Source organism: Rhinopithecus roxellana, chromosome 3 (assembly GCF_007565055.1).
Source record: "Rhinopithecus roxellana isolate Shanxi Qingling chromosome 3, ASM756505v1, whole genome shotgun sequence".
Taxonomy (NCBI): Eukaryota; Metazoa; Chordata; class Mammalia; order Primates; family Cercopithecidae; genus Rhinopithecus; species Rhinopithecus roxellana.
In genome coordinates this window covers 154,509,870-154,534,543 of record NC_044551.1, presented here as the reverse complement: position 1 = coordinate 154,534,543, position 24,674 = coordinate 154,509,870, and the positions used below count along the sequence as shown (strand labels likewise).

The window sequence follows — 24,674 nt, the reverse complement described above, 5'->3', positions numbered from 1 at the left end:
AGTCTTCAGCGCGGCTGCGCCGCAGAGGCCCGGGAGGCCTTTCGCCCGAGGCGGGCTGCGGACTGTGGCGGTCTGGTGCGGAGGGCCAACTTCTGGGAATAACCTGGCTGTGGGCTTAAAAATCGTATCATTCATTATCACGGGCTTCTCTTTCTCGAATACCTTTAACATTTATCGCCTTGTTAGTCTGCACATCCACCTCCGTGAAAGGTAGGTATTTTTGTCCTCATTTTAGGCCTGAAGAAACCGAGACGCTGAGAAATGAAATAATTCACTGAAAGTTGGGGCCAAGTCTGTTGGATGCCCAAGCCCAAATGCCTAACCGTGACCCCACGCTGCTGCTGCTGCTGCTGCTGCTACTTGCAGAAACTGGTTATTAACCGAGAGCTGTTGCTGGAAGTAGCTTCCACTCTCCTGCCCCCCTAATGTAAAAATAGATGAAAAACCCTGCAGTGATTATGCGAAAGGGCAGGCCAAAACAGGAGTCCTTGGGAGCCCAGACCCATATCTGACCCAGAAGCTTTGCAAAGATGAGAAGGTTGGTAAACCAGCTATAGAAAAAGGCCAAACTAATTTGGCTGTAAATTAAGGCAGCCAAAAACCCTCCAGGATGTAAGACCAGGACGGATTCTCGTGTTGATAAAAAGGAAAATAAAATGGAATCCAGTCCAAAGGCCGCAGGGAAACGTGCAAAGAAAACACTAAACAGTTTTGAAAGTAAAACAGAAAGCCACTTTCGTTATTTCCCTGAAAGAGATGTAGACTGATGTCGATAAATGCTGTTTATAGATAAAAAGCAAAACTGGGCCACACAGTAGTGAGGGTCAAAAACTACCATTGATGAGAGGAACAGGAGAGGCCTCGCAAAAGGCTGACAGCCAGTGAACTAGAGGCCCGAGAGGGAAAAAAGCTTTGGAATAGTTTTAACAAAAGGATTTGGGCTTTCCTGTACTGGGACTCTCAGCTGTTCACAAAATTATGCTTTCTAAAGTAACAGGTTATCTGAAATTGAAATTATTGGAGGAAAAACACCCATAAATAGGTATTCAAATTTACATAAAAATAGTTTTTTTTTTTGTTTTTTTTTTTTTTGTTTTTTTTTTTAGAGAGGGAGTCTCCCTGTGTTTCCCAGTATGGCCTCAAACTCCTGATCTTAAGGGATCCCCAGCTCAACCTTTCCCAGCAGCTGGGACTACAGGGCTGTCAAATTTACATTAACTATGAGAATTAAGCAGATAACCTCTAGAGACTATTCTTATTCCTTTGAGCATAACAGACTGAAAAATCCTGAAGAATTAGAGACCTGTTTGGTTAAAAGAAAATCACAAATTCGGTAGATTCAGTCATGATTTAAGTTAATCGTGGTTGCCTTTGACGTGCAAACCATGGAAAGTCTAGCTCAGTTTTCTAGAGGCATTGGCTGAGCTGTAAGTGAGCTTCACACTGTTCTAGAATATAACATTCCTCTTTTGGAACTTGTTATTCATAGGTTTTGCTGAGTGGAGTTTTATTTTACAGATCTAGACTTTTGTGAAGAGGAGACAGTCCGTTTTAAATATTTGAATTTTATTCTCTTTTGACATAAAACTGTGGAACACTCAGATAATCTATACCATGTTAGTATTCCTACAAGAGAAAACGGGTAAAACAGTATTTAGAAAGTAGTACCAATAAATGTTATTACAAGCATTAGATGTGTTTAAAAAGTTGATACTAATTTATAACCTGTAATTGTTAAATGTGTATGACTTAAATGTTAAAATCCTGTATTTTAAGATGGTCTTCTACAGTTACAAATCCATATACCCAGATTTCCTGTAGGCTTCACAAATCGGAGGAGTACATAGAATGTGCAAGAGTCAAAGGATAAATAATATTATAAATATATATTAACTATATTACCTAATTAAAACCATAATCTGTTAATACAGCTATGGATTAATTTCAAAAAAATGTGATCAATTGTATTACTAATGGTGTAGTTGGCTGTTTTCCAAGGTTGGTAAAGTTATTAAAGTTCTTCACTTTCATAGAGTCCAGATTGAGCTGCCAAACGCTGAAATTCTCCTTCTGGGTTAAAAGCTTGTTTTACATCCAAACCTCTCCCGTTTAGTGCTAAATATTTGCTGAATGTTGGTCGAACCCGTAACTGCTTAGGAGCTGGAAGAGTTTGGTTTGGACGTGCTGAAATAGATCACATAAAAGTTGATTCAGAAAACCTGTTCTAACCAAATTGGTCACCTAAGTATTTATTATCAGACAGGAAAAGAAAAAAGAACCAAAACTGATTATATATGGGGAAAATCTCTCAACTTTTATACTCCGCTGGAATTTGCATTTCTTATTAAATCTTCCTAGTTAAATCCCTTATAATACTTCGGTTAATAGTATGACATACCCGTAACGTCTAATCTTGTGTTACATGTGGTCACTCCAGCTTCATTAACTGCTGACACAGTATACCACCCAGCATCTTTCTTGTTTACATCTTTTATCAGTAAAGTAACTCTTCCAGTGTTATCTTGATATAAGCTGAAAAACATTTTTTAAGAAATGAAAGTACAGGAATTATTTCTGGGAAGTGGATGTCTCTGACCTACAGTCAGACTGAGAAGAAAAAAAATTTGAAAATTCCCAAGCTGTATCTATTTATTGCCAAATAGCTATTGGTTTTCTTAAATTAAACATCCCCCCTTGGGTGCTGTCTCCCTCTGCCCTTCAGTCTGTCCCCTGGTCGCTGATGGTCTCTGTCATTCATCGGGTGTGTCTGTGTTTGTATTTATGTGTATATATAGGGGAAGGGAGGGGTTCTGAACCTGTTCTCTTATCTGTCTCCTACCTCCTCCTTTGTTTAATAAAGGCTGAAGCTTTTTGTAAAGAAAAAAAGGAAAAGAAAAGAAAAGAAAATATCCCCCTTTAATCTTGTTTATGTCATTTCTTTGAGCCATCTTTCATCATCATTGATAAAAAGATAAATCCTAGTCTGCTTTATGCCTTACATTTCTGATTAGTGGAATCTGGCTTACTGAAGTTTTCTTATATTTATTATCTAATATATATTTTATTATATTATTCTTTAGTGTTTTAAAAACTAGACAAATTGAGATAAATGCATGCCATTTATAATGCATGTTAAGAAGTATAACTGGATTTGCCCAAATAAACTACAGTAAGTCTAGAAATACATATCCTACCTTATTCGGTCAGTGTTGAATTGTACCATTTCATTATTTCTTTTCCAGAAAAGCTTTGGTGGAGGTATAGCCGAGATCTGGCATTCTAGTTTCACTGAGTCTCCCTCTAAAACTTTTTTGCTCTGTGGTTTGTAGATAAACATTGGTGCTCTTTTATGTTCTTTTGCTATATATTAATACAAAAATTCAAGTGTTTGAAATATTGTAAAAAAGGTATTAAATCATTATGAAATTTGTATGTTGATATTAAAATATTAAAACCAACAGCAACAGAATTAGAAACTTTTAGTTAAAAAGACATGCAATACTATTTTATTATACCATTCAGAATTCTAAACTCTAATGTAATGATTCATTGAATTGATAATCAGATAATTATATTTCATTCAAACTTAAGTCATATTCTTTTTTTTTTGAGGCGAAGTCTCACTCTTTTGCCCAGGCTGGAGTGCAGTGGTTCGATCTTGGCTCACTGCAACCTCCGCCTCCCAGGTTCAAGGAGTTCTCCTGCCACAGCCTCCTGAGGAGCTAGGATTACAGGCGTGCACCACACCCGGCTAATTTTTGTATTTTTTTAGTGGACATGGGGTTTTGCCATGTTAGCCAGGCTTATCTCTTAACTCCTGGCCTCAAGTGATCTGCCCACCTTAGCCTCGTAAAGTGTTGGGATTACAGGCATGAGCCACTGCGCCTGGCCCAAATTTAAGTTGTATTTTTTAATCATCTCATCTACAGGGAGGCGGCATGAGTGATGGAAAGAGTATCAGACAACTTGGGTTCAAATTACCTAGTGGCTCCACGAGCCATGCAAAATTGATAAAATTTTGTTTAGTTTCTCTGAGTCTCAGTTTTATCTACTGTTTAAAAAAAAAAAAATCCAGGTAGTAGTAACTGTTTTGTCTACCACACAAAATAATTGTAAGGAACAAATGAGATAATAAACAAAGAGATACTTTGTAAATTGTGAAGGAATATGGGAATATCAGTAATTATTATGACCTTGTTTTCCTACCTGAGGGGAGAGAGGAAAGAATAGTTCAGTACCATAACCCTGATTTTTCTGAAGGAGAGATGAGATTAAACAGATGGCAGCCAAGATCTCTTTCAGCTCTACTATTGTAGTATTTCTGAAGCAATTGGTACAAGTAAGATTTGCCTAAACTTTAATCACTTAAATTGTATGTGTTTTTGAAAATTGCCAGCTCGGCCGGGCGCGGTGGCTCAAGCCTGTAATCCCAGCACTTTGGGAGGCCGAGACGGGTGGATCACGAGGTCAGGAGATCGAGACCATCCTGGCTAATACGGTGAAACCCCGTCTCTACTAAAAAATACAAAAAACTAGCCGGGCGAGGTGGCGGGCGCCTGTAGTCCCAGCTACTTGGGAGGCTGAGGCAGGAGAATGGCGTAAACCCGGGGGGCGGAGCTTGCAGTGAGCTGAGATCCGGCCACTGCACTCCAGCCTGGGCGACACAGCGAGACTCCGTCTCAAAAAAAAAAAAAAAAAAAAAAAAAGAAAATTGCCAGTTCACTAGTTTTTCCCTTAGATTGAGGTCCTTTGGTATATTATGGAATAATCTTAAAGATTTTTGTATTGATCTGGGTGGAATATAAACTCAAGAAATAGTTTATCCTTTAACCTGATCAAACTTTTGTATAATAAACAGTGAATTATAGCAAAATATCTCTTATGCAATATACAATGGTTTAAAGTATTAAAAATGTGGTATGGGTTGAGTATCCATTATCTGAAATGCTTGGGACCAGAAGTGTTTTGGATTTCTGATTTTTTTTTTTTATTTTAGAATATTAGCGTTATACTTGTTGAGCATCCTTAATCTGAAAATCCAGAATGCTCTAATGAACATTTCCTTTGTGTGTCATGTCGATTTTGGAGCATCTTAAAGATTTCAGATTTTTGGATTAGGGATACCCAACTTGTATATTTAAAGCACTTAAAGTGTAAAATTTAAAAACCAGACACCAGTTTTATAAGAACTGCCCTACTTAAGACAGATTTGAGACATAAATGTAGCCATACCTGTTTTCTAAAGCAAGTAGGACTGTTTTGGTTATAATTAGAGATTAGTTTCCTAGTAAAAAGGACATAGTCTAAGATTAAAAGTTGATATTTACTCTTAATTTTTTAAGAAATTTTTTAAAACAAGGTCTTACTCTGTCACCCAGGCTGGAGTACAGTGGTGCAATCATAGCTCACTGTAACCTCCAACTCCAGGCTCAAGTTATCCTCCCACCTTAGCCTCTCTAGTAGCTGGCACCACTATGCCCAGCTAATTTTTTAAATTTTTTGTAGAGACAAAGAAGGTCTTGCTATTTGTTACCCCGCTGGTCTCAAACTCCTTGGCTCAAGTGATCCTCCCACCTTGGCGCCTCTTAAAGTGTTGGGATTACAGGCCTGAGTCACTATACCCTTCCTACTCTTCACTTTTAAACTATGTATTTAACATTATGACAGATTATGATAATTCCGTAATATCATGAGTCAGATTGATTATTTTTATTATCCTCATTTTGGAGAAACAAAGACCAGAGAAATGATTAGACTAAGATTTTTATTTTGAGACTCTATAGTTACATCTAGAAATGCTTATGCTTCCTTATTTGGTTTGTCTAAAATTGTATGACTTTTCTTTCCAGAAAAGCTTTGGTGATAGATCTTTCATTCTAGTTTCACTGACTTTCCTTTACATATATATGTGTGTGTCTGTGTGTGTGTATGTGTATGTGTGTGTACATATATGTATATTTTTTCCTGTGGTTTGTAGATAAAAATGGACAGTCCAATAAGTTGTGTAGACATTAACCTTAAATATGAAGTCTGCTGGGCTTTTCTTTTAAAATACCTTCTTTTTTTCAATACTTCTGGATTTTAAGGAATTCTCAAGGGTCTTTTTGGAGGCTTACCAAGGACATCCAGCTGCACAGTGAAGGTGGCTTCTCCTGCTCTATTCTTGGCAACACATGCATAAGCCCCTGCATCTGAAGCTCTGACTACTTCAAAGATGAGTGAATGAAGACCCTTCTCAGACACTATCATTTTGTGCAAATCATCTGATTGAACTGGTCTTCCATTTAGATACCATGACACATCAGGAGCTGGCAGTCCGCTCACCTAGAAAGAAAAACACAAGGAGATGGCAGAATTTTAAAGTATTACATCACTGAAACCTATTTGTCCATATATGAATTTAAACAGTTCCCGTATCTGAGTGGGTTTGTGATTGAAATGCAAAGCAAGGGCTCAAAAGGTATTTATACTTTTTTAAACAAAACATTGGAAAATAAGATCCTTGAAATTAATATAGTATTTTTAGACTATCTCAAACCTTTTACATGCAACCTCAGTCTCTTTATGAACTCTTAATTACTATACTTAGAACATTAATTTACGTTACATTGATTTCTATAAGGAATATAGAAGTCATATTGCTTTTCTGGCTAAATGTGACTGCAAATGATGTCACAGAGGCACATATATATGAGGCTTGCTGATCTAATGAATAAGTTTTCTAAAACAGAGTGTTCTTGAGCTATAGTTTGGCATATAAATGGCAATTTGTTAAGTGTTTTTACATAAACTGTTAATGAAATCCAAAGCTTTAACACTAACTTTAGTTCATAAGGAATCTGGAAAAAAAATTTTATAACGAAAAGTTCTCCAAAATAAGGATAATAAAAATGTAACCTCTTCTAAAGAGCGTTTCTAGTCTGAGGGACTCTTTTAGGGCAAAAGAAAACAGGGTGGCTTGAATTTCTTGATAGAGGAGAACTGGAGAGACATTATACGTTAAGCCTGGGCACAGTGGCTTACGCCTGTAATCCCAACACTTTGGGAAGCCAAGGTGAGTGGATCGCCTTGAACCCAGGAGTTCTAGACTAGCTGGGCATGGTGGCATGTGTCTGTAGTTTCAGCTGCTAGGGAGGCTGAGGTGGGAGGATGGCTTGAACCTGGAAGACAGGTTGCAGTGAGCTGAGATTGCACCATTGCACTCCAGCGTGGGTGACAGAGCAAGACCCTGTCTCAGAAAAAAAAAGGCATTATAGTTTACAAATTCTATTGTTCTGATAGCTTCACTTATAAAGAGTATTTATGAGGTATACCTATTTACGATTAATCCTCATAACTTTTTGGGGTATTATCCCATTTTACAGATGAGGAGACAAAAGCACAGAGAGGTTAAATGACTTGTCTAAGGTTGCTTAGCCGGAAAGTGGCAGAGCCAGAATTCAAACCCACTTCAGTTTGGCTTCAGAATTTGTGTTCTTGTCCATTGTACAAGCTATGAAGTAGGAAAAGGACATTTTTCAAAACAGTATCCCATTGTTAATTTTCCCCCAGTACTTTTGAACTCTTCTCTTACTTTGAAGTCCATTCTGCAGAATCTTCCTTCATCAATCGACATGTTCTCTGGCACTTGAATGAAACGTGGTGGGTAAAATTTCTCCTGGATTGCATCCTGATCATTCACATCTCCCCTTGAGGATGATCTACTTCTACAAGAATATTTTGATAACAACTATATGTAAATATTATCATTGCTTTTCATTTTGCACAAATATAGTTTAGCCATCAACTTTACTTTTTTTGCAATGGAGTTTCACTCTTGTTGCCCAGGCTGGAGTGCAGTGGCCCAATCTCAGCTCACTCGGGAGGCTAAGGCAGGAGAATCGCTTGAACTTGGGAGGCGGAGGTTGCAGTGAGCCGAGATCACGTGGCTGCACTCCAGCCTGGACAACAGAGCGAGAGTCTGTCTCAAAAATAAATAAATAAATCCAAATTAAGTTTTTGACGTTTTTCTATAGGGGTGGTGTGAACATGTATATGGTGATATTCAGAGATGTATTTCAGTTATACCAACCTCCGCCTCTTGGGTTCAAGTGGTTCTCCTGCCTCAGCCTCCCGAGTAGCTGGAATTATAGGCATGTGCCACTACACCTGGCTAATTTTGTATTTTTAGTAGAGACGGGGTTTCACTATGTTGATCAGCCTGGTCTTGAACTCCTGACCTCAGGTGATCTACCCACCTTGGCCTTCCAGAGTGCTAGGATTACAGGCGTGAGCCACCGCGTCCAGCCTAGCCATCAAATTTGAAACCAGAGATTCTACTATTTGATCTGATAGTGTAATAACAATGGAGAGAGGCCATAGGGCTGTATTTACCTGTGGCATATTTGATGACTATTAGAAATGGTAGCAATTTAGAAATATCTGGTACAAATTGTACATCTTAGTTTCTCTTTTACAGTGCCATCAATTGATGAAGAAATGATCTATTAAAATGCCCAGTACCCAGTAGAGTATTCTTACCACCAAAGATTGTATAATTAGAATTGGGTCTCCATTGTCATGAGAAAATTGTTTAATATAGAAGCATGGGCCTGGCTTATTTGACCAAAACATTAAAAAATTCCCCTGTGATAGTTTTGATAATTAACGTCAAAATTTTGGTCATCATCTCAGACATTAGAAAATACACATTTTTTTTTTTAAAAGATATAGAGTAGGCTCGAGGGCTTTATAAATATTACATTTTTAAGCTGAAATATTTTAGGTAGGAAAACATACATTTCTTTAAAATTAAAAAATTTTTACCTTACTTGTGATGTAGGAACTTGCAGTCGCGCATGTTCTGAGTTATGTTGCTTGAAATTAAAACAAAGTAAGAATGTTTACATGCAATTGTTAGCTTGAATGAAGGAGAATTAAGTATAGTTGAAAGGAACATTCCTATTTTGGCTGTATTTGTACAGCCCTGGTAAGTTCTATACATTCAGCTTTTAAGCACTTAAAATACAGTACACTAATATACTACCACTCTAGCAAGAAAGCCCAGAATTAATAGGACTATTTAACAAATATTATTTGTGAAAATTAGCTAGACTTGGAATTGATGGTGGTTCATTTTTCGAACGACTATTTTATGACAAAGGATGATGTGTCTCCCTGGTGCATTTGAAATGAGAGCGCAGAGTACAGATTGTCCTTTAGTAAAACAGGAATAGACATGAAGTCACTTGTATTGGCAGTAGATATGGGGTATTATGCCTGCTGCTCAAAAGTGGCACCAACAGCAGTAAACACATATTAGACTGGAAAATTCTTATCTTTTTAGCTCATGGCACAAAATCCTGATGGACTTCACAAAAGGTGTGTGTAGAGCTATGAACAAGCTTTGTAAAATAGCGTTAATTCCTGATTAATAAAGTTATATTTAAGCAAACATCTTACAGGATTTATATCTGAACACCAGAAAATTATTTGAGAATGAAATCAGGGATTTATGAAAACTATAAGAGAACTAATTGATTAAGTAGTGTGTATTTTGCGTTTCACTGTGCTTAGCACAGTGGGAGATACAAAGTGGAAAATACAGACCCTACCCAAAACTATGTAGGAGCACACAAAATCTGAGTACAAATAATTTGCTTTGGGATGAATCTATTTAGCTAATGTATTTTGTCATTTTTAAGGCAAAAGTCTTACAAATCTGTAACAATTTTTGGCTAGCCTTAAGGTTCTCTAAGCAGAATATCCAAACAACCGGTCAATTCAGTGATCAAACAAATCAACTAATTTTTTGGTAAAGTAAAAGTAATCCAATTAAAAATATCCAGGCTGGGTGTGGTGGCTAACGCCTATAATCCCAGTACTTTGGGAGGTCAAGGCAGGTGGATCACTTGAGGTCAGGAGGTCGAGACCAGCCTGGCCAACATGGTGAAACCCCATCTCTACTAAAAATACAAAAAATTAGCTGGGCATGTTGGTGCATGCCTATAATCCCAGCTACTTGGGAGGCTGAGGCAGGAGAATCGCTTGAACCCGGGAGGCAGAGGTTGCAGTGAGCTGAGATTGCATCGCTGCACTCTAGCCTGGGTGACAGAGTGAGACTCCGTCTCAAAAAAAAAAAAAAAAAAAAACCCATCATCAGTATAATATTGCTTTGAGTAATTCCCCTAATAGTGATGAGTTTGTGTCTCATTTTTGCTATAATCTTCCATACCAAGTGCAGAGCCCAACATACAAGTAGGTTCTCCATGTAAATTAGTTGAATGAACAAATTCATGAACTGTTTAGTAGCCAAAAATAAATTTAAGTTCTCTTTTCGGTTTCTAGTTCTTGCTCTGGTAGACACTCATCCGTCCTTTTTAGTAGGTGTAGTTGCATCAAACAGAACCAAAAAACTTAATTTCAAAGGCCAGGTGTGGTGGCTCATGCCTGTAATCCCAGCACTTTGGGAGGCTGAGCTAGGTGGATGAGTTGAGCTCAGGAGTTTGAGACCAGGGTGGGTAACATGGTGAATCACCGTCTCTGCTAAAAATACAAAAATTAGCCAGCATGGTATGCGCACCTATAGTTCTGTCTATTTGGGAGTCTGAGGCATGAGAATCACTTGAAGTTGGGAGGCCAAGGTTGGAAAAAAAAAAAACTGAATTTCAGTTTTCTGCCTTTGGAAGCTAGGAGTACTTGTGTTCCTAGTTTAATCTCTTTGGCTCCTAGTTTCTTGTGGACTTTTTGAAGGGAATGAAAGGTAACTACAGAAGGAAGAAAGAGTGCTAACATTCAGTCTACCTGTCCAACTGAACATTTTTCTTTTTTTGTTTGAGATGGAGTCTCGCTCTGTCACCCAGGCTGGAGTGCAGTGGAGTGATTTTGGTTCACTGCAATCTCCATTTCCTGGGTTCAAGCGATTCTTCTGCCTCAGCCTCCTGAGTAGCTGGGACTACAGGCGCCCGCCACCACGCCCAGCTAATTTTCATATTTTCAGTAGAGTCTGGGTTTCACCATGTTGGCTAGGATCGTCTCAATCTCTTGACCTTGTGATCCACCTGCCTTGGCTTCCCAAAGTGCTGAGATTACAAGTGTGAGCCACCGTGCCCAGCCACTGACTGTACATTTCTTTGGGGTTAAGTTTACTTGTTAAAATCAAGTTGAGGCCAGGTGTGGTGGCTCACGCCTGTAATCCCAGAACTTTTGGAGGCTGAGGCGTCCCAGCCTGGCCAACATGGTGAAACTCCATCTCTACTAAAAATACAAAAATTAGCTGGGCCTGGTGGTGTGCACCTGTAATCCCAGCTACTTGAGAGGCTGAGGCAAGAGAATCATTTGAAGCCGGGAGGTGGAGTTTGCAGTGAGCTGAGGTTGCACCACTGTACTCTAGCCTGCCTGGGTGACAGAGCAAGACTGTCTAAAAAAAAAAAAAAAAAAATCGATCAGGTGCAAACCTGTGGGATACGCCTCCATAAAGTTAATCCCTTCTTGGAAAGGATACATTTGTTAATCTTGGAACAATTACTCATGAGGGTTTTTTTTTTTTTTTGGTTTTCAGAAAGCATTTTTTTTTTTTTTTTTTTTTTTTTTTTTGAGACGGAGTCTCGCTCTGTCGCCCAGGCTGGGGTGCAGTGGCCAGATCTCAGCTCACTGCAAGCTCCGCCTCCCGGGTTTACGCCATTCTCCCACCTCAGCCTCCCGAGTAGCTGGGACTACAGGTGCCCGCCACCTCGCCCGGCTAGTTTTTTTTATTTTTTAGTAGAGACGAGGTTTCACCATGTTCGCCAGGATGGTCTCGATCTCCTGACCTCGTGATCCGCCCGTCTCGGCCTCCCAAAGTGCTGGGATTACAGGCTTGAGCCACCGCGCCCGGCCCAGAAAGCATTTTTTGAAAACAGGAATATAACAAACGGAATTGGATGTTTCATTAGTACCACAAGTATATTTTAAAACATGGAAATATTAAACAGCTTGTGAGAAAGGTTATAATTACTCTCATTTAGAATCTTAATTTCTGTCCTATTGAAGGTTCACAACCCATATATTCCCTGTCCGTGTAGACACTATAGAGAGTCCTAGGTCTAAGTGACCCATAAATGTCCTGATGAAAAATACCACTAGACTTCTGGTGTTTTGACTTTGTAACATTGTGTATCCGGGTATTAGAACTACCAGAAAATGGGGTAAAATGTGGTAAAATTACATATATATGTTTATCATGGTCTCTTTATGTATCCAGTGGTGGATGGAACTGACCGACTTTTATTTCAGATGCTATTTATAAGCATTTAGAAAAGCAGACATTTAAGAATCACACAGAATAAAAATACTCCACTTAGAGCATTTTAATTTACCTGCGAGTCTTGTGCACCACTGTCATTCTGAGCTTGAAACACGGCAGCTGCACTCTGTGGTCCTAGCAATCTGCGAGCCATCTTCTCTTCATATGTTAGCCGCTGTAAAGAATTTATTGAGACAGTAATTAGATTTAATAAAAGATGTTTGTACAGGTGTACCTTAAAACCACTACTATAGGTCAGAACTTTAAAGAAGCATAGTTCTATCTATTGAATGATAGATTCTATGTGTTTTTTTTTTTTTTTTTTGAGATGGAGTCTTGCTCTGTCACCCAGGCTGGAGTGCATTGGCACGATCTCGGCTCACTGCAGCCTCTGCCTCCTGAGTTCACGCCATTCTCCTGCCTCAGCCTCCTGAGTAGCTGGGACTACAGGCACCCGCCACCACGCCCAGCTAATTTTTTGTATTTTTAGTAGAGGCGGGGTTTCACTGTGTTAGCCAGGATGGTCTCGATCTCCTGATCTCATGATCCGCCCGCCTTGGCCTCCCCAAATGTTGGAATTGTAGGCGTGAGCCACCGCGCCCAGCTGATTCTGTTTTTTTTTTTTTTTTTTTTTTTTTTAAGTCTTTTCTTCCATTCAAAGCATTTTCCTTCTATTCTAGTACCATGTCCCTCACTTGCAGTAAAGTTTCACTTAGGCTTTCTTTTTGCTCCTGTGACAGGCAAGCATAATTGCCCTTAAATAAGGATCTCCTAAGTAAAGGGAAATTCAACCCTTTCCTCCGTTGTTCTGCATGTTCCAGTCAGCTTTACTTTTGAATATAATACTTCATGTCCTCACATTCAGAAGTAATTTTTATTTAATTTTAATTAATTAATTTATTTTTGAGATAGAGTCTTACTCTGTCGCCCAGGCTGGAGTGCAGTGGTAGAATCTCGGCTCAAGGCAGCCTACACCTCCTGAGTTCAAGCAATTCTCCTTTCTCAGCCTCCCAAGTAGCTGGAATTACAGGTGCATGCCATCACACCTGACTAATTTTTGTATTTTTAGTAGAGATGGGATTTCACCATATTGGTCAGGCTGTTCTCGAACTCCTGACCTTGGTGATCCACCTGCCTTGGCCTCCCAAAGTGCTGATATTACAGACGTGAGCCACTGCGCCCAGCCAGAAGTAACTTTTATTAAATGAGCACTGAATATTTGATTGTATTAACTTCTGATCGAGAGCAGTGCAACTGATAGGCTAAATCTATTTGTATTAAAGGCATATAGTCTGTTTAAAGATAAGTTACTAATATAATATACACAATAAGGACTACATAATAAGAATTATAGCTATAATTACCTGTCAATATTGTACATCAAAGTACACTAAGTTGACTTGACAGTAATTCCTAATAGTTATTTGGGCATCAGACATAGTTTATGAGAGGGTAATACTTAATAACAGAAAAATTTCATTAAACCATTCAGATAGATTTTTCATTTGCTTCATTCTTTTACTACTGTAAACCAAGAGGTGATTTCATGCAGAGAGAAATGGAATAGGGCCCAAATATTCCTTCTTTTTAGATAATCTTATTCCTTGCTGATTATATGGACATAGATATGTGAGATAGAACTTCCTTATTAAAATTAGATTTTGTAGTTTAAGTGGCCTTTTGTACAAAATAGACATCTTGCCCACTTGATTTCCATTATGAAGAAGGGTGTCCTTGCATTTCAGCTTTCTTTCCAAATCTTGAATCAAAGCTTCTTTTGATCCTTGTATTTCATGATCAGGAGTTCTTGGTGTGGGCTTAGCATTTGCAGTTTGGGATGGCTTAGCATTTACAGGTTGGCCAGCTGAGAACTGTTGATAGCTTTAAAAAGGAAAAAGAAAAGATTTTTAAAAAGTCTTGGCCTCATTTTGCAAGTTACCTTTAGATATGTTAAGTTTACCACTTAGTACTACTAGTATTATTAAAAACAAATTGCCCTAATAACAGTCAAGAAATATTTTATAAGAATGGTTACTATCTTTTTTTTTTTTCCTTTTGGCAAATGGAAATTAAGTGGCAGGGGGAAGAATTTAGATTAGACGTAAGGAGGATGTCCCTAAGGAATGTGAGCGTAAGTCTAGTTAATGGCAGCCTGAGAGCTCTTCCAGTCTTATGACTAATCTCTTTAAAAATTTTTTTTTTTTTAGATTCTGGGAGTACATGTGCAGGTTTGTTACATGGGTATATTGTGTGATGCTGGGGTTTGACCTTCTAATTATTCTGTCACCCAGGAGGTGAACATAGTACCCAATAGGTAGTTTTTGAACCCTTGTCCACCTCCTTCCCCCCTTTCTGCTTTTGGAATCTCCAGTGTTTATTGTTTTTCATCTTTGTGTTCATATGTACCCAATGTTTAGCTCCCATTTATAAATGAGAACATGCCCTATTTTGTTTGCTGTTTCTGTGTTAGTTTGCTCAGGATAATGGCCTCAAGCTGCATCCGTGTTACTGCAAAGGACACAATTTTGTTCTTTATTATAGCTACGATGACCGAATTTCTTGTTTGATTTGTGGGTAGATATTAAGTGGTGGTGTGCTGGAGCTGCTTCATATGGGCTGATTTTTAACATCTTTTCCCAGCTTCCTGTGATTTCATGTTATAGTTTGAAATTGGTTGTGGTGGAAATATTTACACCAGGGAAATTGGTAAATATCACAAATAATGGCTCTTTCATCCAATGATTGTTAGACATTTACCAGCACACCACTGGCTTTTAGTGAATAATCTCTTGCTTTGAATGGAGTCTACTGTTTACACAGTCATTGACTTTCCTGTAATTTCCAATTCCTATTAATTTCATATTCTAGAAAATCCAAGTATGGCACTATATAACAGCGAATAACTTCTAAAGTAATGACAGTTTCTTCAATACTGCTGAAGTGATTTTTAGAGAAAGAATAGGATGATTCGAGGAAGGAGAAAGAAATGTAAACTGGAAAAAAAGCAAATAAATAGTCTTTATTTCAAATTTTGATCCTAAATTTTTTCTAGGATGTCCTTGCCCCTCTCATATTTCCCTTGTTGATTCGAATAGAGGATAGGGTGGTATTTAGAGAGCCTAGTATTTTTAGATCTGTTATGTAGCTTACATGTATCACAGTGCTTTATTTAGTTTTTACCTAGTTTATCCATTTAGAGCCCTGCAGGGGCTAATCTTTATTTTTAATTTTTATTTTTTTGAGACAGAGTCCCACTGTGTTGCCCGGACTGGAGTGCAGTGGCGTGATCTCGGCTCACTGCAACCTCTGCCTCTTGGGTTCAGGTGATTCTCCTGTCTCAGCCTCCCAAGTAGCTGGGATTACAGGCACCTGCCACCATGCTAGGCTAATTTTTGTATTTTTAGTAGAGACAGTGTTTTGCCATGTTGGCCAGGCTGGTTTCAAACTCCTGACCTCTGGTAATCTGCCTGCCTGGGCCTCCCAAAGTGCTGGGATTATAGGCTTGAGCCACCACACCTGGCCTGCAAGGGCTAATCTTTATTAATCTATTTAATGTGAGGAAACTAGCCACTGCCCTCAATGAGTATTTTATCATTATTATAATAAATGTTCTCTGGCCATCCAGATGAGACAATCTTGGTCTCTTCTCTGAAATGATCCTTTCCAAATATTCTCAAGGATCATTAAAAGGACTTGTGAGCTAAGTAGAAATGTATTTCCTCCAAGTAGGGCCAGAGTTTTAATTTTTACTGGCTTTGGGGACTTGGTTAGTAATCATTAGATTGTAAACATTCTGGAGAAAAAAATGTGTCTTATTTCTTATCATGATAATCATTTATATCCACGAACATAAAGCATGGGTATAGGAGATACTATCAGTTGAGTGAATGAGTGATTTTCATGGTGTTCAGGACACTCTATTGAAAGCTAATGATACACATTTCCTCTCCTGACATTTCAGGTCTTAAGATCTTCATGTTGTCTATATAAATCTTTCAAGTCTGATTTGTTCAGTTAATTAAATAGCCAAACAAAATGTTATTTAAAATAGTGACTTTTTTTAAAGATTGAATTCCTAGATCAAAGTGGCAAAATATCTTTGGTGTTATAGATCTCATATTTTTTCAATCGTATGAAATTATAACAGCCCACTTTTTTTTTTTTTTGGTTTTTTTTGGGGGGGACAGAGTTTCATTCTTGTTGTCCAGGCTGGAGTGCAATGGCATGGTCTTGGCTCACTGCAACCTCTGCCTCCCTCTGTCTCCCAGGTTCAAGCGATTCTCATGCCTCAGCCTCCCAAGTAACTGGGGTTACAGGCGCCCGCCACAACACCCTGCTAATTTTTTTGTATTTCTTTTAATAGAGACAGGGTTTCACCATGTTGGCCAGGCTGGTCTCAAATCCCTGACCTCGGGTGATCTGTCCACCTTGGCCTCCCAAAGTGGTGGGATTACAGGTGTGAGCCACCACGCCTGGCCTAGCCTCCTGTGTTTTTTTTTTTAAATGCTAGCTTACCGTCTTTATAAGTCACACGTTTGTTAACGTGAATTAGCATTAAATAATTGTTTTTAGACTTGTCATATCTGGGAAAGTCTGAATATATCTGAGAAATCCTGAAGGATTATCAAAACCAATCCTGAGAATTACTGATGTATATGTAACCTCAGTCACTTTGTTCACTACATACCCTCATTATTCCCACTTTAGGTGGATTAAGTGTTATGACTTGATAAATGTTCCTATTTACAAACTAATAATACGTTTGCATGCTGCTTTATAGGTTCTCTCTCTATCATTAGTTACCTAACTCCTTAATATTGCTACAGACCAGAAAACTGAAACACTGGGTAGGTAAAGCGCTTGCTGAATTTCACATAGCAAGCTTTTTGGAAGGAGTAACTGAGTTCCCCTCAATTTTCAGCCTGTGGTTTGATCAACTGGGTAAACTGTTTAAGAGCTTCTTATTGATGAAAACCTAAATAAAGCTTTCATACTTCTCTAGGTCAGAATTCAAGGGATTATTTTGGAAGTCAGGGCAAACTGGAGCCCATCATAGCAATGAGGGAGTTGTGCACAAATGTTCAAAGGGCCAGGGCTTTCCACTCTGTACAGCTGGACACAAAATGGGTATCAAGTAGCTATGGGAAGATTAAAGAGTTATCTGTGGTTGCTGAAAATGGAACAGCTAAAGTGGATCTTTGATCTGTGGTTTGGGGACCTCCTAGGCTTTATTTCTTATTATATTTTTGGCTTTCTTTCTCTTTTCTTAAGTCTTTGATAACTTTCTTTTCTGGGCAGTAATATGAAATATGATTGAAAGACTTTACTAAGAAAAACAGAAAAAATTCTTTTAGATTTTAAAATGCTAATATAGGAAATATGGAAATAATAGAAAGCTAGATGGAAAATGATCATCTGAGTAAATGTAACCAAGAAAGATCTACTATATATTATGAATATAAAGGGAATTTGGGAGGGAAGAGAAAGAAAGGGCTGTCAATTATTGAAAACATCCTTTTAAATTATTATGTTAAACCTGTGAGAATGCCATTTTTGTAGGTCAAAAACAGTTGACTATCAGCCATTTTAAATGGTTCAACTTAATGTGTCTAGGATTCTAACAAATGTTTTTGGTTTTCCTGATTTTTATTTTTTTAAATATTGAAAAGTTTTTTTTTTTGCAAATTGAATTGCTATAGGCAGTTCAACTAGATTGCCAAAGTTGTCACCAATAATAGGAGTTTCTAGAAAAATTAGCCTCTAGAGAAGATTGCGAGAAACTAGCAGAGTTGAGTAATGTATTAGTCAGCCTGCAACAAAACGTATTCCATCAGACAATTTTTGAGATGCCTCTGATTTGATTCTCTGATGTTCCAGCTAGCCAAGGAACGGGAAAGCTGATAGCCTTTAGTTTGCGTAAGCACAAGGTATTCAGTTCATGTTTTAAAAAAAGCATAACCACCATGTCCTTTTTCATACTAGGTTCTCCTAGGACAGTCAGGGTAGTTGAAGTAGCACATGTTTGCATAAGGCTTCAGTATTAGTCCTTGTATTTAGATCAACCCAACTAATTTGAACAAGGTGTGGTTTTAATTATCAAAAGAAACCTTAAGGTCATAAGCCTTCATCTATTCAGGCCTGCCTTCTTCTGATCACAGTAAGGAAAATGTATATATTCAAGGGTCTGAGTTCCAGATTTTTTTATTTGTTAATTTAAGAATTTTTGAGCCAAGTGGATATTCAGGATTAGAGGGGAAAAGGGATAGGAAGAAAAGACTGAGAAGAAACTTAATAGCCTCTGCTTATGTGAGAGGAAATCCTATCTGAAGAAGAGCAAACAGGTGTTCATCCTAGCCGAGCCCAGAACCAGAGGAATTAAATTTACAGCATGAGGAGCTTAGCTTAGAACTAAAGGAAAAGTTCATTGTTCTTGGGTATGTGAGAAGTTATTTTTTTCAAAGATGGAAAATAATGGGTAAATAATATTATGGCGTAGTAGGTAATTTGGATTCAGCTCAGCCTGGACACTGGAGAATGGTCAGATGACCTCTTATTGCCAGTACGCTGGTTCAGCATGTTCTAGTAGAACTATGGAATGAGACTGTAAGGTCACATTGCCTTTTTAGATAGTAAAGAATGAACTGCAGCATACCCCCAAAACTCCTACCCCCGCGCAAACTCCTCAGATATAATTTCACTATACATGCGGTATATAAAAATTCACTTACTTGGAATCCATAGCGGAAGGGATTTTACTGCTATTGTAATCAGGCTGTGATGGTAATATGGAGCTGAGGAAGCTGGCTGGGGACTGGTTATAGGTGGTTGTAACCCTTTGGCCTGGGTTGGAGCCAGCAGGCTGCTGGGGAGAGGCAGGGAAAGCGGAGGAGGACATGGTGATGTGAGAGCTCACTGTTGAGGAGGCAGAAAATCTTTGCTCTGTACACTGGCGGGGCTGGATGGTAATGGAAGACTGTTTGGTCTGGCTAGAGAAGCTGGAGGTTTCCGGTCCAGGAGGCTGCAGTCTAGAGCCACATGGGTTTTGGGACTGGATGAAGTGTTTTGGACGTTCGTAGTTAAACATGCTTAGTTGGTATATGGAAGATGAAGGCAAGTTATTACTATAATGATTTGTTCATGGAAGGGTGGGGCCCTGAATTTGGGGCCACAAGCCTGGAATTACAGAAGGTTGCAAGGAATCAGAAGCAACCTTCGTCTGCTCTTCCTTATTGAGATCCTGAGAATACTGTGCTCCTGGCTTTGGTAGAGTGAGCTTCTCTTGAAGAATATTGTTCCTTCAAAAGAAGAAAATAATTGTTACAATATTTGCTTAAACAATAACATTGTTTATTTGACATCTTTCAGATCTTATGTGCTTGCCCTTCCTTCCTTCCTTCCTTCCTTCCTTCCTTCCTTCCTTCCTTCCTTCCTTCCTTCCTTCCTTCCTTCTTTCATTCCTTCTTTGTGTGTCTTGCTTGGTTGCCCAGGTGATCATAGCTCACTGCAGCCCCTCCAACTCCTGGACACAAGCCATCCTCCCACTGCACCCTCCAGAGTAGGGACTACACATATAAGCCCCCACACCTGGCTAATTTTTCTTTTTTCTTTCTTTCTTTCTTTTTTTTTTTTTTTTATAGCGACAGGGTCTCACTATGTTACCTAGACTGGTCTTAAACTCCTAGCCTCAAGCAGTCCTCCTGCCTCAGCCTCCCTTGGTGCTGGGGTTACGGGCATGAACCACCTCACCCAGCTGAGTGCTTTTTAACTTTACAGTTCACTGCTTCTTTTTCTCTCCTTGATTCCAGACTGACCATATTACTAAACTAGATATTAATTAAGGAGTGATTGTGTGCATATGTTTGTGTGGAATATATGTTACAGGCTGCATTCCAGAGCCACTTACAAATTTTTCTGTTTTTATTATGTATTTTTAAACAGAATCATACCCTATAATTCTGTTATTTTTAGATTATACTTTCTAGTTGTTGGTCTTAATGTGCTTTTAATTATTTAGAGTTTTACTTTTTATTATTTGTTTAGTATGTATTTTAGACTAATTTTGTTTTTTGGTCTTTTTTTTCTTTTTTTTTCTGCCACATCTTTGGAGAGCTCAGATGGACTAATTTTGAAATTGATTTTTTCCTGTTTTACTTTCTCTTTTCAAATGGCAAACAGGAAGCATACAAGTAAATAAGAAACGTATGAATTTAGTCTATACCTTACCAAGAAAAGACAGGTGCCATTCCTCCTGCTTAGCTCTGTAGTGGCCCTCCTGCCTTCCTACAGTACATCCTCATTTTTTCTTAGATGAAACATTTGCCATGAAAATCAACCTTGAGGGATTATATTTGCCTCTGGTTTTTTTCCATTAGTATGGTAAACCTAAGCAGGACTATATATAGACATTATACACAAAGACTAGCCTTATAAATTGTTTTAACACTAATCCTGTTTTCATTGAAAATATCAGATAAATTGATTCAAAATACATTTGCCTATTTTGTTTCACATTGTATAAGCCAATCCTGAGATAATGACAAATCAAACTTTTAACTGAAAAATTAACCAAATTGTTTGTCATCATTGAAATGAAGTCTTGTAATTATTTTAGTTACTGTCTTGGATAAAATGTTAATAAAACTTTTCCAGACCAGAGAGTTTCATCCTAAATAATAGGATACTTTCAAAAAATAGTATTTCAAGGTTGCCTATGTAGTTTAGAGTTAAATTCAAACTAGCAATTTTAGGAAAAAACAGAAATGCAACTAAGCAGCCAAGAGAAAGACACTATTGAAAAAGAATACTTAAAAAGTTAAATATTCCTTAATTTCAAGTTTATGAACACAAATACATTAAACTAGAATGCATTTTAGAAATGAACTACTTTAGGCATTTTAAATTGCTGGGGAAAAACATCCTGAAGGAGGGCCTTGAGTAGATCTAAAAAAAAAAAGTCTATATCAAGGCAAGTAGTTTTGTAGTTATCGGTTTAGTCAGTCTGCTGCAGAATTGAATCCAGAGTTTGATTCCTAAATTTCTTTCTGGGCAGGTACACTATTGAGGCTCGTTTCAGATAGCCAGAAATAAACCATTTATGAAATAGTAGATATTTTCCAAAAACAGTTCCCTTTTTTTCTTTACATATATTTTCAGAATGTCAACTGTCTTGTACATGTTGATTTGGCCTACATTGTTAATAATTAGCGATATTTTTAAAAGCCCAATTAAAAATATGTTATTTCATCAGTTTCATTTTATCCATGTGTCAACAAAATTTTATATAGACATTTATACAGGTAATTCTGTAAGTTTTTATGTTTGTAGTTACTGTTCAACAATTCTATAGTAGATTCTGTTATTTGACAGTATCATTTTATTCCAAATAATGTTAAATGAATTTCAAAGATTTTTATAAATAAAGTAGTATTCAGTCTCCTGTTTTAAAAATCTTAACATTTTTTTCCTGTCTATCTCTAACATAGCATAGATTTGCACAGAGGACTGATAGAGGATATGTTGCATTCATAAGACATCACCACAATTACAGCAGATCAAGTGTCCCTTTTCAAGGAAAAATGGTGATTTAAAAATGAGACACAGCTGTCTTTCCTTCTATCGTTTGTATAATGCCTTCCAGTCTCAATGAAATGAATGAGTCGTTTTCTCTTTAAATCTTTGTGTAATATCATTATAATGTTGTGGCTTTGAAACTTTTTATCTGAAAATCATCTTTGTATACACTCATCTGATTTGGACAGAAAACAAAAACAAGACCTAAAAGTGTAGTAGGAATAAAGAAGGGACTTACCCGTAGTTCCAGAGGGTGCCAGCTGGGTTTAACCCACTATTGAAGGGAAGGAAGAGGCATCTCCTTCCCTCACAGACTAATCTAGTGGCTCTGTGCTTAGTATTATAGCACCACTGACTTTTATCAGCTGCCAGACAGTGACATCTGATGTGCTTGCCTGTCCATCTACCTATGCTGGCATGTCAAAGTAAGAGTCCACAATCTAAACAATATCTCAGATGTCTTAGTGATATTTAAGGAGTGGGATTACATGAGCTTCTTTTGCAAGCCTCTTTATTTTAGACGTGAATTTTGACTATGAACTTTAGCAAGCTCATGTGAGGGAAGGGCGGTGAATAGGGAAATGGGAAAAATGGAAAAAAACCCTCTTATTTCTTTATTTTGGTGGGAACTTTGAATTTTCCCAGTTTAAGAGATAGGACTAAAGGGGAAATAATATTTCAAGAGTGGAGTTCATCTATCTATTATAATAAGACTTCTCCAAGTAAATAAGACCAGTGGTAGATGGGCTCCAAATTGATTTGTATTGCATAATTCTTCATCTGAAGTCTTTTTTTCTTTTGCCTAATGAGAGTAGGATTCAATAATAGATTTGAGATCTCTCAGTACTAGCAATTTGTTCTAAGGTGGAGGGCAGTCTGGGCAAAGCAGGAGACCAGGGTCATAGTGACATGTCACTGGCAAGGTAGGGAGGTGGAAAAACATGATTGTGTTTCTTTAGCAAGTTTTCTGAATCCATATGGCATATGCCCCTTGCACCTAGTACTTTTATTCTAAAAGAGTTTTGAAACAAGAAACAACCAAGCAAATAAGCAATCTATATAATTAGAGCTGTCAGTGTATGTTCATCTCCCTTTACTCCTAACAGTTATATAGTTTCCTTTCACTTTTTGTCACGGAGACCATCATGGTATTTAGGTTTCCTTTTTTTTTTTTTTTTTTTTTTGAGACGGAGTCTTTCTCTGTCGCCCAGGAGTGCAGTGGCCGCATCTCAGCTCACTGCAAGCTCTGCCTCCCGGATTTACGCTATTCTCCTGCCTTAGCCTCCCAAGTAGCTGAGACTACAGGCGCCCGCCTCGTCGCCCAGCTAGTTTTTTGTATTTTTTAGTAGACGGGGTTTCACCGTATTAGCCAGGATGGTCTCGATCTCCTGACCTTGTGATCCGCCCGTCTCGGCCTCCCAAAGTGCTGGGATTACAGGCTTGAGCCACCGCGCCCGGCCAGGTTTCCATTTTTGTGCAGGGAAGTAAATAATTGCAGAAGAGTAAAATGTTGAATCAACAAACGTGGTGAAGTAGGGTAGGTGGCATGAGGATCCGGCCAGTGGAGTAGAATTATCTCCATGGGGTGGCTTCAGTTCCCCTCCCCCATGAGTAGATACCCCAATCTTGATTGAATTAACATGTACATTAGGGTCCAGCAAATAGATGTTTAAGCACATATGAGCCATGTAAAATTCTTCACAGCTGACCATGTAGGTGTACCTTTCTTTGGTGTTCAAAGAAAGTTTGATAATTTCTGCCTGGGCGCGCAGCCCTTAGTAGAAAAAACATGCTAGACTTGGTGAGTAGGTGGTTGCCTACAAAGTCTTATTTCAGGAGTCTCCCAAAATATTCCTTAACATCTGTTCACTGATATTTCAAATTCCATTAATAGAGACAAAGCCTTTACATCTAAATTAGAGAGACTTAAAATGCAAATGCAAGTGATAGAATAAAAATAATAATAGCCAATATATAGCATTTATAATGAGTAAGACATGCCTTCAAGCATTTTATTATTAGTTTTTTTTTTAGAGGCAGGGTCTTACTCTGTCACCCAGGCTGGAGTGCAGTGATGTGACCAGAACTCACTGCAGCCTTAAACTCCTGGGCTCAAGAGATCCTTCCTCTGCAGTCATTCAAGTAGCTAGGGCTACAGGCATGCACCACTATACCCAGCTAATTTTACAATTTTTTGTAGAGACAGAGTTTCGCTGTGTTGCCCCAGCTGATCTCGAACTCCTGACGTCAAGCGATCCTCCCACATCGGCTTCTCAAAGCACTGGAATTATAGGCATAAACCATATGCCCAGGCTATCTATTCTAAGCATTTTAAATGTGGTATATATGACTGACATTTGGTTCTGCTGGAGAACAGGGTTTGATTAGGGCAAGGAAAAGGAAATAATAGATTTGAGGTCTCTCTGTACTAAAAGTTTGAGCTATACCTCACCAGCCAAGTAGGGAAGACATCCAGGACAACCTGCTAAATACCCGATTTTGCCTACAGCAGGTTCTAAGGGTACTACACTTGAGGAAGAATTTAGTTCTGCCTACTCTCTGTCTTTCAAACTTTGTCTCTTCTCTAGGTCTTTGTAAGATACAACCCAGGTTACAGTGTGATAAATGTGATAGCCTCCGTGGTACATCAAAGCTGAAGTTCTTGCTATAATAGGGGGATCAAGGGATGATTTAGGAAAGGTAAGTAGATCCTCTTTTACGATACCATTCTCAGTAGTCAGGGGTCTATATTTAATAATCTACTGTAAATTTGTTCCTGCCTTTTAACGTTTGATTTGCTTTTTTGAATGGTCGTTTGTTTCCTCACAAATATGGCTGTTTG

General features: G+C 38.2%; 2 protein-coding genes across 12 annotated transcripts in view; one reads left to right on the top strand and one right to left on the bottom strand.

The window, feature by feature from the left end:
• Positions 1–2: 2 nt before the first annotated feature.
• The window catches only part of KLHL3 (kelch like family member 3), a 287,169-nt gene continuing 262,497 nt past the window's right edge, over positions 3–24,674 (top strand). For 3 of the 11 annotated variants that reach the window (XR_004056395.1, XR_004056393.1, XR_004056394.1), the window contains exon 1: positions 10–210. The gene's annotated coding sequence lies outside the window, so the exon portion shown is untranslated. Of the gene's footprint in view, positions 211–6,086; positions 6,461–24,420; positions 24,533–24,674 lie in introns of all 11 variants that reach the window. The other 8 variants (XR_004056391.1, XR_004056389.1, XM_030927614.1 and 5 more) reach the window with 6 other exon arrangements.
• Positions 1,546–22,233, bottom strand: MYOT (myotilin). The gene is made up of 10 exons (XM_010388066.1): positions 22,071–22,233; positions 18,991–19,557; positions 13,969–14,143; positions 12,336–12,437; positions 8,806–8,855; positions 7,574–7,706; positions 6,117–6,324; positions 3,195–3,360; positions 2,399–2,532; positions 1,546–2,184 (listed from the first exon to the last, which is right to left on the bottom strand). Exons 2-10 carry the CDS (start codon positions 19,344–19,346, stop codon positions 2,012–2,014), a joined length of 1,497 nt encoding a protein of 498 aa, XP_010386368.1. The 5' UTR covers positions 19,347–19,557; positions 22,071–22,233; the 3' UTR covers positions 1,546–2,011.